Source organism: Phocoena phocoena, chromosome 12 (genome assembly GCF_963924675.1).
Source record: "Phocoena phocoena chromosome 12, mPhoPho1.1, whole genome shotgun sequence".
Taxonomy (NCBI): domain Eukaryota; kingdom Metazoa; phylum Chordata; class Mammalia; order Artiodactyla; family Phocoenidae; genus Phocoena; species Phocoena phocoena.
Window position 1 is genome coordinate 43139184 of NC_089230.1, and position 13833 is coordinate 43153016.

Sequence of the window (13833 nt, forward strand, 5' to 3'; positions counted from 1 at the left end):
AGCAGCTAGAACAAAGCACTCTTCAAACTAGAGGGAGGTTGTGAAATGGCTAGTTGGTTCAATTGTCATTTCCTCCCACTCAAGGTGTTCAGTCCTTGAATCTTTCCCTTGCTTAGATGAGAAGCTGATTTCACAGGAGTCCTCTCAGTGGAAGAAGAAATGGTGAGAGATACTGATAATTAAAAAGCTCATGTAATGTGAATTTGAGAACGCTGAAAAAATTGTCATCCCATGTGGAAATCCTGTGTTCATAAGAAAGCGCTGTAGTAAACAGTGTAATCCCAGTTCAGTTCTAGTCTTTTGTGAACTCCAAAAGGCATTAACCTCTGTTTTCGCTGCAGGCTTTCAAATAAATAGGTATGAGATAACTACCAGTCATATTTTGGAATCAAAGACATTGCTGCTTCAGCTAATCTAACAGGAATCTAATGAGAGAGTTTATACTCAATCTCGACTGAAGACAGGCATACCTGAACCCTTTTTAATTCAATCCAATCTACATTTCTCCTTAAAATGTATTAATATTGCATGTACCCTGTATAATCTTTATTCATACCTTCCTGAATTATCTGGGGATAGGCACAGATTACAAATTAGCCTCCCACTACTATTCCCTTTCTGCTAATAGGTTTTTCATTTGCATATTAGATATTAAAAGTCAATACTTACTGAAATGAATACCTCATAAAACTATTTTCCCATGTGGAAAGTGTGATAAAGTAAGAAGGTAGGCAAGAGATGCAGTCTATTTTTCTTTGCTGTAATTACAATAGGATATATAAATTGTTGTTTGCAAAATCCATAATAAATGGAATTTGTGGAATCAAAATTTTTTATTAAGTAAAGATACTTTTTCTTTTACATCTTATTTTTAAAATCTTAGAATATGATATTTATTTGTGTTTGTCCATTTTCTACCTGAATAAAATAGAAAATAGAGCTTACTCTTTTTGATTACTGAGATCTTTCAACGTTATCCTGAATATTCTTTTTTTTTTTTTTTTTGGTTTCATATCCCATATTTAATTAATTCAGTGCAGTTTCTGGGAGGAGTGGGTTTAGATTAATCAAACAAGAAAAAACCTTTAACCACGTAGAAAATAGTCATGAAGCAACCTCAACTAATTACTTCTTAACAGTAACCAGTTGTGTGAACTCCATGAGGGAGGGACCTTGTCTGTTCTTGTTATCGCCAGTGTGAGTGACACATTTGTTAAAATGTGGGATAAAATGGAGTATCTCTTGGCATTTTCAACACATTAACCCATTAACAAAACCTAACCAAGCCTGAGAATACTACCAAGACATTTCATTAAGAATACTCAAGCAATAAGTAAAATTTAAGTCTTGAGAGTAAATGAAATATTTGTAAATAATGAGATAAAGTTTTTAATAGGAACAGAATCTATGTTTTTAGTTGTGCTATTGAGAAATACAACAGTATCATGCTCTTCATGCTTCAATTTTCTTTGATTATTGAGTTGCTTTGTTATTATTTTACAGAGTAATAAATAATACAGTATCCACACACACACACACAAAAAGCTTCCCATGCTACTGAATGGGCAGAGAGGCTTTTACTAGAACCCCTGATGATGATAAGTAAAAAGGTCAAACTACTGTTAATGAGTGGTGAATTTTATCTTCCTAAACATCTGCATGAATATGATTGAAATTATAGACATTAGAAGAGCAATTTGGGGAAAAATCAGAGATCTCTCCAACTGGATTAGATTCTACAAAAAAAGCTAAATTATTTTGCTCATTCTGGAAATAGACTATTTTTAAAATGAGAAACATTTCTACCATAGTATTATGTAGCCAATATCAACAAAAATTAAACACTATTTATAAGATTTTGATATTAGAAAACTAATCAAAGACCTTGTTACCAATCAGAACAGAGATAAGACCTTATTTTGTAATCAGATATCTCAAAATTAGTGAATAGATTGTTCACTGGAGTCTACTTAAAACTATCAATCTTTCCCAGCCATTGCTAATGCCTATAATCAAGGAGTAACTGAAATTTATTTTCTTTTCATTTAATCAGTGTGCTTTTGGAACAGACAGGTTGTATTCTCTGCCATTTACAAACTCAAGGATTTAATTTAGAATTCAATAATTGAGTGAGATAGTATAATGACCTTTTATATAAATTCATCATTTCTTATCATTCCCAAAGCACAAAATGTCCCGTATGCCATAATCATTATTGTTTACTTTTCTGGAAGGTTTCTGTTTAAATTTCTATAACTCACCTAGGATTGTAAATCTGCCTTCAAAATACCGTATGAACAGTTTATTACTCCAGGCCTTATAAGAGCTCATAGCTGTTATGGTGAGACTTGTATGACAATTAATTTCACTCCCTTTTACTCAGGTTTATAAAGAAATCTGAGTACCTGTAATATCCCTTTCTACGAAGTCTGAACATACTCTCATTTGCCTCCTGCTTTTGTGAAAGATGAAACTTTGGATTTGGGTTTCAGAATTCATTTATCTCAAAGTCTCTTTCTTTCTTTTTCTTTCTCTCTTTTTTTAAGATTTTTTGATGTGGACCATTTTTAAAGTCTTTATTGAATTTGTTACAATATTCCTTCTGTTTTCTGTTTTGTTTTTTTGGCTGAGAGGCATGTGGGATCTTAACTCCCCCACCAGGGACTGAACCCACACCCCATTGGAAGGCGAAGTCTTAACCACTGCACCGCCAAAGAATTCTTCCTTCCCTCCCTCCCTCCCTTCCTTCCTTCCTTCCTTCCTTCCTCCCTCCCTCCCTCCCTTCCTTCCATCTTTCCTTCCTTCCTTTTCTCCCTCCCTCCCTCCTTCCTTCTTTTCTTTTCACCTTCCCTCCTTCCTTCCTTCCTTCTCTTTTTCCTTGGGGGTGAGAGGCGAGAGGAGAGATAATGCACCATCTGAGCTGAGTTTCAAGGATTGGCAGTATTCTTTGTCCTATTTTTGTGGACTGCATTTGTATAAGCATAAATCAGTGATCCAAAAACATAAGCAGTGAGCCTCTAATTTATTGCTTATCATGTTTTTCTGAAGAAGAGGAAACACATACTGTTGTGGACTTGGGGGTATAGTCAGAGCAGCTATACTCTGGATGGCTAAACGGAGCCCATGTCCTTTAAGGGCTCCCAGGGCAAATCTGAATGGAAAGAGGAGCATTTGGCATTGTTCCTCACTGGTCAGGATGGCACAGGCACAGCTCTGGGGCTGTCTCAGCACCCCGTTAGAGGGGCCCACCCATTGCTGCCTGCTGGATCCCTCTCCCAACTCAGCTTCTTTCTAGCTCTCCTTCTTTTCTTTCTCTCTGCTTCTGGCCCTACTCCTCTGCCTGTTTGTTTCTCTAGGTTGTGTGTGTGAGTTTCTCAGGCACAGTTCCTGAAGAGATGATCTGATTAGTTAACTACATTTAATACAGATTGCCATTATTGGGCAAAGTTTTGAGGCAATCCCCTCACAGCCTAGTGGTCTACCTCTATTTCTCCATAGAGTGTTACTGGCTTTTGAAGTGGGACAGTTCTTCAGATCTCTCCCACACACTGCAGGATATTCACATCCCTGGTCCTGCCACTGAATGCCAGTGCACCTGCCCTCTTTAGGCACCATGCCAATGAAAAATAGCCCCCTCCCCATTTCCAAAGTAAGCTTTTGACCTGGGCAACATTGAGAGTCCCATGGGCTCTTCACTCTCAAAGCAGAAACAAAGATTTTACCTCACAACTGTAATTGAAATTTAGCTTAAATTATTATTTTTTTTATAAAATCCCTTTCTTGGAAGAAAGATAAGAAAAGCCCCCTCTTTTTAAACATACTATAACATTTTTCTCAAGAAGCTGAGCTATAAGAGGGTCAGGGTTTTTCTTTGTATTCTTTGCATTTCACGTTTCCCTCCAGTATTGGTTCATTCTCATTAATCATGGTTTCTGAAGATAGCTAGTTCATTTGTCTCCAGCAAATAATCATCAGTAGTTTGTATTGCTTTACCTGTACTGGCTTCTAGAGACGGAAACAAACTGAGGTGCCTCTCGGCAGGCTTCTTTTTTACTGGGGGTGGGGGAATCTATGCAAGGACTGAAATAAAACCATCCAAAATCAAAGCAGCAACAACACAGTTCAAATTAAAAAATCAAGGAACATTTTTTTTTTATCATTGCTCGTGGACACCTGTCCTTCCCGTCAGTCATCGCGTTTCCCCTCCTTGTATCCACACCCCTTTTCCTGCATACATGTTTCCAGTCACTTCCTTTCTGTGAAAAGTTGCTTAGCTTTTTAAAAAAAAGTTTTAATTTTTGCTTTTGCTGTTCTTTGTGTAAAAGTAGCAGATTGGATGGATGTGTACACTAGGTGTTTGAAATTCTCTGAAAATCCAGAGTGAAGAGACCAGGTGTGGAGGGGCCTCTCCAGCCTCTCTTGAGCAGAGCTTTGAGCTGACTGGAAGTGCTTAATCTGGATCATCATTTTCACAGTATTTTCAAAGGAGAGTTAAACACTGTGCTTATTGGGAAATCTCTGTCAGTCGGTGGTTGCTCCGATAGGCAGCCAAACAAGTTGATTACCTTTTGGATTTTAGCATAGAAATCAAAGTAGAACACATCAGCAAGAGCCTCTTCCATTCCAACTTTAGAACCAAAACATTCAGTAGTTGAAGCAGGAGCTCTCCCCCTGACTCAGTGGCAAAATGTCTATATTTTTAGATGCCACTGCTTTTTCCTCAGATGCTCATTTTGTGAATCTCATTTCCTATTTCATATCAGACCAGTGGTGGAGATTGGTAGGTGGGTCACTAGACATGTTTTTGTTTTGCAGACATTATTTCCATTTCGTTTCTCTCTGTACTGTACACTGCAGTAGTATGCAAACTGTGTGATACAAGAGGTTTCTGCCTTATTTCCACATGCAGAGTAGCTGGGTGTCCTCTGCCTGAACGTTGGGATGTTCCAGCTCTGTCCACCTCCTAAACCGGCTGCTGAGAAAGTCAACTTCAGCCACGTCAGAGAGTCTCTGGCAGCAGCTCCTAATAATTATTTATGCTTTGGGAATGCTTTTCAGCTCCTAAAACCTGTCTATTTCAGTTTGATTTTCTCAATTTGTACAATATATGCGTATTCTCTTTTTCCCTTTTGTCATCTCCCCACTCTCCAGTGGTTTGCTTTTTAATGTTCTGTAGTTTTGTATGAGATGAGACTTGGGTACTTCTTGCTCAAGCTTTAATGCTTTGTAAATAAAATTGGATATTTATTTAAAAAACAAACAAACAAAAAACCCTTTCTGACCTGAAAGTGTACTTGGGAACATATAACTGAGGATAGCTCTAATTTTTCTTAGTGCAATTCTACCTGGAGAGAAGAAAATAAATTAGATCCATTCTGATCTGTGATTCTAGGTTAATGACATAGCTGGGTTTTAGTTTTTCTTCAAGTTGTTACGAAATAGGCTCTTGGTCCCTGAATTGTATTAAGAATCCACCAAATTAATTGAAACATTCATTTTTCATGTCTTTTATATTTAGTAACCACCATACCATAAGATTTGAAAGATCGTACCCCAAGAATTGAGTGATAATAAACCTAGCATTTAAAAAATTTTAACCCTAATTTTGCAATTCACATAAGCATTAGCTTGAACAGGTCACTTCTTTATAATTGATACTCCACAACTTCTAACAGTTACTTGAAGAATGATTTATTTACTTTTAAAAACATAAAAACCTAGGCAAGATCCTCTTAACTATATCAAAGTTAACCTAAAGAATAACAGAAAATGCCTTAAGCAGTCAAGTTTTAGATCCATGAAGGAAACAATTCTTAAACAATGAGTGTAGCTGATGGGCAGAAAGGTGTTAAATGTCTCAAGCTCCTTTTGGTAAAATTAAAGATGCTGTCACCGTCAATTCGTGCTGGAATAGCACTGCCTCTCCAGGGGCATTTGGATGCTGTGTCAGGAGTACATTGGTATCTAGTGTTGAGGCCAGGAATACTAAATCTTGTTCAATATGCAGAATAGTCCTGCAGAGCAAAGAACTGTCCTGCCTGAAAGCCAATTGTGCCTGCACTGAGAAATACTGTGCTACCTCTAATAGCAATAAACTCAAGTTCACTGCCTGGGGAAAAGAGCAAGTTAGTCTTTTTGTCGTCAAAATTTAGCACCTTGTTACAATGCACATGAAACCCAGACACTGCTCACTTGTCTTCTGAGCTTCTCCCTGCTCCAATCACTTTCCCTCACCTTAAAAGGGCAGGAGGGAGTACCAATATAGGGTCAACTATTTCCACTGAAATACTTTGCAAATAGTGTTAAGGAAAACTTTAGAGCCGCTAGGGACATATTCCTTTTTTCCCCCTTCTATCTAGTCAGTCGCCAATCCTTCAATGTCGTCTTTGAAATGATCCTCATGTTTCTTTAAAATGATGCCTATGCTTCTTTCTCTCTCCCCTCCTCATTCACTCTTCTTCCCCATAAGTCTCTGCACTTATCCGCTGAGCATCTGGATGAAAGAAACAGCCTTCAGAGTGGCCCATTCTTAGGCTAATTCCTTTCCTAACAAGTCCACCTCCTCCCTCCAGCTGCTGCTAGATATTCCCTAAACATCTTTTCCTCACCTTGTTTTTTACTCAAAAATCTTCAGTTGAGGTTCTATATCCTATCACCCCTTCATCATTACATCAAAACTTATTAAAGGTATTGGCACTTTTTCATCTTTGTGTTTCTTTCATCTTCATCTTTGTATTTTCCATTGTGTCAGACATGAAACAGATGCTTAATTACCATAAAATGGAGATTTGTTTCTCAATTTTTTTTTTTTTTATTATTTTTTATTTTTGGCCATGTTGGGTCTTCATTGCTGCACGTGGGCTCTCTCTAGATGCAGGGAGTGGGGGCTGCTCTTCGTTGCAGTGCACAAGCTTCTCACTACAGTGACTCCTCTTGTTGTGGAGCACGGGCTGTAGGCGTGCAGGCTCAGTAGTTGTGGCTCATGGGCTTGGTTGCTCCGCGGCATGTGGGATCCTCCCAGACCAGAGCTGGAACCCGCGTCCCCTGCATCGGCAGGCGGATTCCCAACCACTGCGCCACCAGGGAAGCCCTTGTTTCTCAATTTTTAAGATTTATGTCCAATCACTTTTTTTTTTTTTTTTTTTTGCGTTACGCGGGCCTCTCACTGTTGTGGCCTCGCCCGTTGCGGAGCACAGGCTCTGGACTCGCAGGCTCAGCGGCCATGGCTCACGGGCCCAGCCGCTCTGCAGCATGTGGGATCTTCCCAGACCGGGGCACGAACCCGTGTCCCCTGAATCAGCAGGCGGACTCTCAACCACTGCGCCACCAGGGAAGCCCCCCAATCACTTCTTAAAGCTGTTTTGTTTTCTTCTTCAGTCCAAGCCCTTATTAATTTCATTTCCTTTGCACTCTTATGATATTACCATAGCAAAGAATAGAACACTTAGTTTTCTATTACTCATGATTTGTTATTGCTGCAAAATATTTCTGCTAATTCATTAGCTCATAAACTACATACTACTGAGCAAATGGCAGCAACACTCCAACAAGTCCACAGATAATTGTTTATTGCTTGCTGAATAACAATTCCACAGTTTGTCTCTACCAAATTACATCATGATGTAAAATGGGTGTTTGGGGCTTACAGATCCTTTTATAATGTACCCAGGGCTTACAGTATAACCCAATCCTTAATACAAGTAATAGAAGACCTGTCTTAAGACTAAAGGAGAAGCCTGTAAAGTTAATGGCAGTTTCCCATTATAGGCCATGAGTCTTAACAACAGACCTTTCAGTTAAGACATATGAAAAAGAAACAGAGCTAGATAAATGGTGTATCAAATTGTATTAGTTTATATGTAATGAATCTTTCACTTCTGAGTTTGTTTTTGCATCCAGATGACCCTTGAACACTCATTCACTCTCAGTTTCTAAGCAAAGTTCTCGATTAAAGACTGCTTCCACATCTGCAGAAGTTCAAACAGTCTACAAGTCACAATTTCTTTATATTTGTATGCATGGATCTGTTATGCAAATGTTCTAGAATTACTGTTTTGACCAACCAACTTTACTCTTTAATTTGATATACAAAGGCGCTTTGCCTGCAAATCCCCAGGATTCTTTTTTTTTTTTTTGGCAGTACGCGGGCCTCTCACCGCTGTAGCCTCTCCCGTTGCGGAGCACAGGCTCCGGACGCGCAGGCTCAGCGGCCATGGCTCACGGGCCCAGCCGCTCCACGGCATGTGGGATCCTCCCGGACTGGAGCACGAACCCGTGTCCCCTGCATCGGCAGGCGGACTCTCAACCACTGTGCCACCAGGGAAGCCCCCCAGGATTCTTTAGAAACAGAACCAGCCCTGAGAACAACCAAGCCTTTAAAAATATTTCCATACTTTATTTCTTCCTATCTTTTTTAAATAAAGAAGGAAAGCACTTTTAATCTCCATTCAGTTACATAGAATTGGAACACTGCTATGTAACAGAAATCATCATACTAATGCACAGAAACTGAAAGTCAAGCAACTTTGGTCGAGGCTGAATTGAATTAGGTGTTGATCTTGTAAACATTTCCATAGGAGGTAGCCATACACATTTGACTTTTTGTCAAATAAGGGATAGTAAACAATGATTCTGAGATCCTAATAAATTAAAAGTATTTTAAAAGCATTAAATAAATGTTTCTCTTTTTTAAAAACCAAAAGTGAAACAGCACACAGATTTTCAATAAATTAAGAAGTGAAATATTAAATCTTCAGAGTTGAAATGTCTACATCTTCAAAGCTCCACTGGTTCCATTTGATAATGTTTGAAACTATGATTAATAACGGGACCATATTCTAAACAACTTGTGTGCAAGGCAAACTCTGCGAATATTACCATTCACTATGGTGTTGTCCATGGTTTTACACCGGTGACCTGAAAAACAATACCGTGCCACTGGATATTCCATTTTCTTTCTCTGACAGCTGTCTGAGTAGATAGCATGTGAGCGCTACAGACTTTTCAAGTTTCAACCCCTACCCAACAGTGATGGTTTAAGTGCCTCCAGCTGCTGTTCCCATGAACACAGTATTGATTGGTGGTAGAGAGGATGCCATTTCTCTACCATTTGCTCCATGGGAGTCCAGGGTTTCTTGAGCTGGATATTGATTGGAAGTTCCATACATACACTGGGATGAGGAGGAAGGAATTGGGGTTTGCAAGCTGGATGCTGTAAGGGAAAATATCATCAGCAATTGAAAATTGACTGACATTTTCTTTTTTCTGTGCCACTCACTTTACAACTTGTGCATTGAGCACATGTATCTGTACTAAATTTGAGTGTGTATGGTTTCTCAGAGCAATGCTCATCTTTTCTTCCATTTCCCCCCGCTATTCTCCCACAAATTTTCCTTCAACACATTTCACAAAGAAAATTCAATTTCAAACATAAATTCAGACAACTGTATCACCAAAATATATCCCCAGTCTACGTCCTTTTTCCAGCTGCACCTCCACAACTGTAGTTCAAACCACCATCTTCTCTTACCTGGACCAACACAGCAGCCTCCTAACTAGTCTCATGACCCTCACCCTGCAGAGAGCAGCCAGGATAATCTTGCTGATATGTGTATTAAATTGTCCCTCTTCTCAAATGCTACAATGACTTCCCCATTACTCTTAGAACAAAATCCAAGCTCCTTGCCGTGGTTCATAACACCCTAGATGAATTGGTCTCTGCCTTCTGATTTATTTTACTCCCCTTTCTTCATACACTGTACTCAAAACACACGAGCCTTCTTTCTGCCCATTGAATTTTCCCAAAATGTTCCCATTTCAAAAACTATGCAACTTGCCATTTCTTCTGCCTGGAACTCCATCATCAAATCTTCACATCATTGCCTCCTTATCATTCAACTTGCAACTCAAATATTTCTGCCTCAGGAATCCTTTCTGAGCTACCTTACCTAAAGCAGCTCCTTCATTACTATTTGTCATTTTACCCTATTTAATTGACCTGAGAGTAACTGAAATTATCTTTTTAATGCATTTGCTTATATTTTCATTGCCTTATCTCTTCCTACTGGAATGTAAACTTCTTACAAGCAGGAACTCTGACCTGATTACCACGATAACCTCACACCTAAAAGGAGGTTTGGCACATAATAGTAGGTTCTCAAAACTTTTTACTAACTGGCTCGCTAGCACTACCTTTCCTGCATTTTTGTTTCCTGCCTTCTCAGTGCTGTTTTCCTTCTTTTTCTAAGTACCGTCATCTCTGTCACTAAAAACCAGGCTTTATAATTAAGGAAATATAATTATAGGTCCTAACTCCCCTTGTGCCACTCATTCACTTACTCTATTCCCTCTTTTCACACTGAAGCCCTCTTTGCAATTTACTTGTAAGCCAGCTCTGACAACTAAAGCTTAGAATCTGTCCTACACCCAAACTATGTTTCATCAAAGCATCCACTATCACTACAAGTAAACAGAACTAATAGTAACAATAGCAACTCTGTACATTTCAGTCTCACAGTGAGGAAACTTCCTGAAGTGGAATTTTCTGCTTCATTAGAGTAACCCAGAAGCAATGACCATCTGCAGATAGCATAAGATGATAGCAGACTCTGCTCAGCGATCGTCTGTGATGGTCATAGGAAGGGAAGAAGTGCTTCCTATTGAATTATTGGAAAAACACACTGAGTGAGGAGAGATGCAATTTATGTCATTTTCCCTTATGCTCTGTTTGGGTGTCAATGCCCTCTACTTATGCTAATCTGAAATCAGTTCCATTGGAAGATTTCAATCATCTCATTTAAACATTAACACTCCGCCTTGATACTTACGTGGATATAATACTCGCCCTGTGATACCTTATTAGCAGGTTTAGAAACTAAATCTATGCATTTGTTTCTGCCCCTTTTTTCACCTCAGTGATGTAATGAGTTCCTACTATGTGGCAGACTCTTTGCTGGGTGTCGGTGATGCATCTAGTACAAGTTGCCGTATTTTCTTAGGGACAGCAACCTGGCTGGAATAAGAAGCTAGGGGACTTCATGGCAAACATACAGTTTTGTTCATTTTTACTTAAAATGTATGTTATAGAATAAGAAAGGAACATTTTCTACAGAGGTATCTAATCACATTTTACATACAACTGAGAAAGTTATAGTAACCTTCATTACAAGTCACCATTTTTTAAAACTTGGAGTGGTTTTAGGATACTGATGGAGATTATGGGGTCCAAAGACAGCTCTTGGCACTGGCCCTGCTTCCAACAGTGAAAAAGAGAAAGTGAGAAAAAGATATCATTATTGCCCTTGTAAAACTTAACAGATTTTTGGACTGCATTTGACAGGTTACATGAATTTTTTGCATACATAATAGATTCCAGAGGTTTGTTTTGGAAAGAATACCAGATCTAGCAGTAGGTTGCATGGTGACATGTATATAGAGAAATGGCAAGGCTTTTACTAACAGATCCAGAAACATAACTTCAGATCCGAAGTGATAAACCAACTGTGGGAATGTGAGTGCCCAGTTAACACTGCATAGCTGAGGTTAACAACTTTTAAAGAACGTTTTCAAGAAATGTTAATATAATTTACCTACTACAGGAGTTCGACACGCAACTGCAGGTGGTGTGTCTGCATAAAACGAGCTGGTCTGCTTTCTACTACCATCATCTAAGATGTTGAGTGGATCATGGATGTCACCATAGGGAGGCAGGGAGCGAACACTGCTGATGACAGAAACATGTTGATTCACCATCGATCCAAGTCTGTGAGACTCTGGGTAGTTTACATTGCTTCCATAGTACCCTGCAACAGAAAATGTTGAGAATGTAGAGTTAACTTATTACAAGTAATGTTCCAGGAAGATAAAAAAAAAAGGACAAGGTAATAGGATAGAGCCCTAGAGATATCACACTGTAAATATTACATTTACATCTACATTTACAATATGGTTGGATTTGTGCTTATATATGGATATGGTTCATTATGTTGTTTTTTGTTTTAAAAAATACATAGGCATTATCGTATTGTCAAGTTTGAGGTGTAAGACAACACCTCTCTCGTATTTCCCTTATTTAAATTACCAAGATCTTACAGTGCTTATGAAGAAAAAAAAAAGGCACCGTCAGCCTCTCACAAAGATTACTTGTCAAACACCAATTTTATTTACAGATTCATGTTTCTGGGAGAAGGACTGGCCTACACTGAGGAGAGGAGCATCAGAGCAGCCTCTACACAGAGATTACTTTGGTGGCTGACTAAGTCCACAGATTTTTCCAACTCAGTAACCTCAAGGTACTTCAACAGGAGACACTGTTTGGGTCCTAATCCTTAAGATCTGCTGCTAGCTCTCCAGAAGAAACATTATTCACTAAATTTTCAAAGGACAGAACATTCTTCTTTTAGGCTATTAAGGTTGGTCTCAAACATATGGTTTGACATAATATTTTTGCATCATGCAGGACATTTAGAAGGGCAACTTTAATAAAGTCCCAAGAATTAGGAATATGTTTGTAAGTGGCAGAAATTGACCCCAAATATCTAAGATTCCATGATTTTGAGAAAGCTCTACATGGGATGACATGCTGTTCACCGGAGGTAGAACTCAATGTCTGATTTTGCCTTACTGCCAACTCAAAAGCCAGGAAAAATTCTTAAACAATTTCAATACCATTAGGTGAATTAGGAGGCAACGTTGCTCCTTGGCAGCTGGTAGCTCCTGCGTTGCTCAGGAAATTGAAGCTTCCTGTATTTAAAAACTGCATACTGTGTGAGTCTTGGCCATGTGGGGATGGTCCATAGCTGGAAGGTGGCCGAGAATTATATGGGGACCCAGCACAGCTGCCACTGAAGAAGTCTCTAGAAAGCTGCTGTTCACTCCAGACCATGCATCGACTGTGCTCGGGGCGATGAGGATAGAGTCCTGATGGGGTGTGAGGCTGTGCCCTAAACACAGTCTGATAGTTAGAGTTGGTCCCATAAAAGTCATGGTTGGCTTGCGGGAGAGCAGGATAAACAGGCTCTGAGTACGCGGAGCAGTGTGATGGGGCTGACAGTACTGGGCCCACACTCGGGGGTCTCCCTGCCATTGGCCCCTGATTAATGACGCTTCCTCGGCTCGCCATGGCTGGAGAAATGGGTGGTGTCATCAGATGACCAGAGCTCTGGGAAAGCTCCATTGGACCTGGAAAAAAGTTACCAGAGCATTCACTAGTGGCAAATTAAAAATAGATGGCTTCACATCTTTCAAAATTATGCATGATTTATTACTATATCTTTTTTCCAACTTAGTTCATTTCTAACCTCCAAAAATAACGGGACTAGGGACCTATAAAACTCTAGGTTTAAAAAACAGCATCACAACAGTGTATTTCACAACAGTGGCAACTTTTGGAGTTAGTGACTATGGAGGAAAGCTTGGGATGGCTTCATCCTTCCGTGGGTATAAAGATGATTAGAGATCAAGCTTGGGAAGGGCAAGGGGTCTGCTGTTCACATTTCTCTGTAATTAAAAAACAAGCTGAAGGCTAAATGGTTTCAAGTTTAGGGTAGAAGAAAAGGGCAATAATGTCAAAATGACCATGGCTTCAAAGCAGTCAATTCAAAACTTCATACAAACCCCACTGATGAGCAATGAGTTATGAAAGCCACCAAATCCCTGGGTCTCCAATTTTCCATTAGTGGAATTACGCCCCTAAACTACCCATTCCAGGTTTAAAATTCTGTGTGTCCAATGAAGTAAGGTATATAGAAGGATTTCAAAGAAGACATAAGGCAATAAGCAGACTTAAAGTATTATCTAGTAGCTGGTTTAAGCCATAAACATTCAGATTGACAG

The 13833-nt window shown here is 39.3% G+C and overlaps 1 protein-coding gene across 1 annotated transcript in view; it reads right to left on the bottom strand.

Moving 5' to 3' along the window:
* Positions 1–9035: 9035 nt before the first annotated feature.
* The window catches only part of RFX6 (regulatory factor X6), a 55976-nt gene continuing 51178 nt past the window's right edge, over positions 9036–13833 (bottom strand). The window contains exons 17-19 of the mRNA XM_065889096.1: positions 12667–13179; positions 11589–11801; positions 9036–9211 (exon numbers count right to left, since the gene is read on the bottom strand). Of these exons, the coding sequence (XP_065745168.1) occupies positions 9036–9211; positions 11589–11801; positions 12667–13179 (902 nt within the window). The remainder of the gene's footprint in view (positions 9212–11588; positions 11802–12666; positions 13180–13833) is intronic.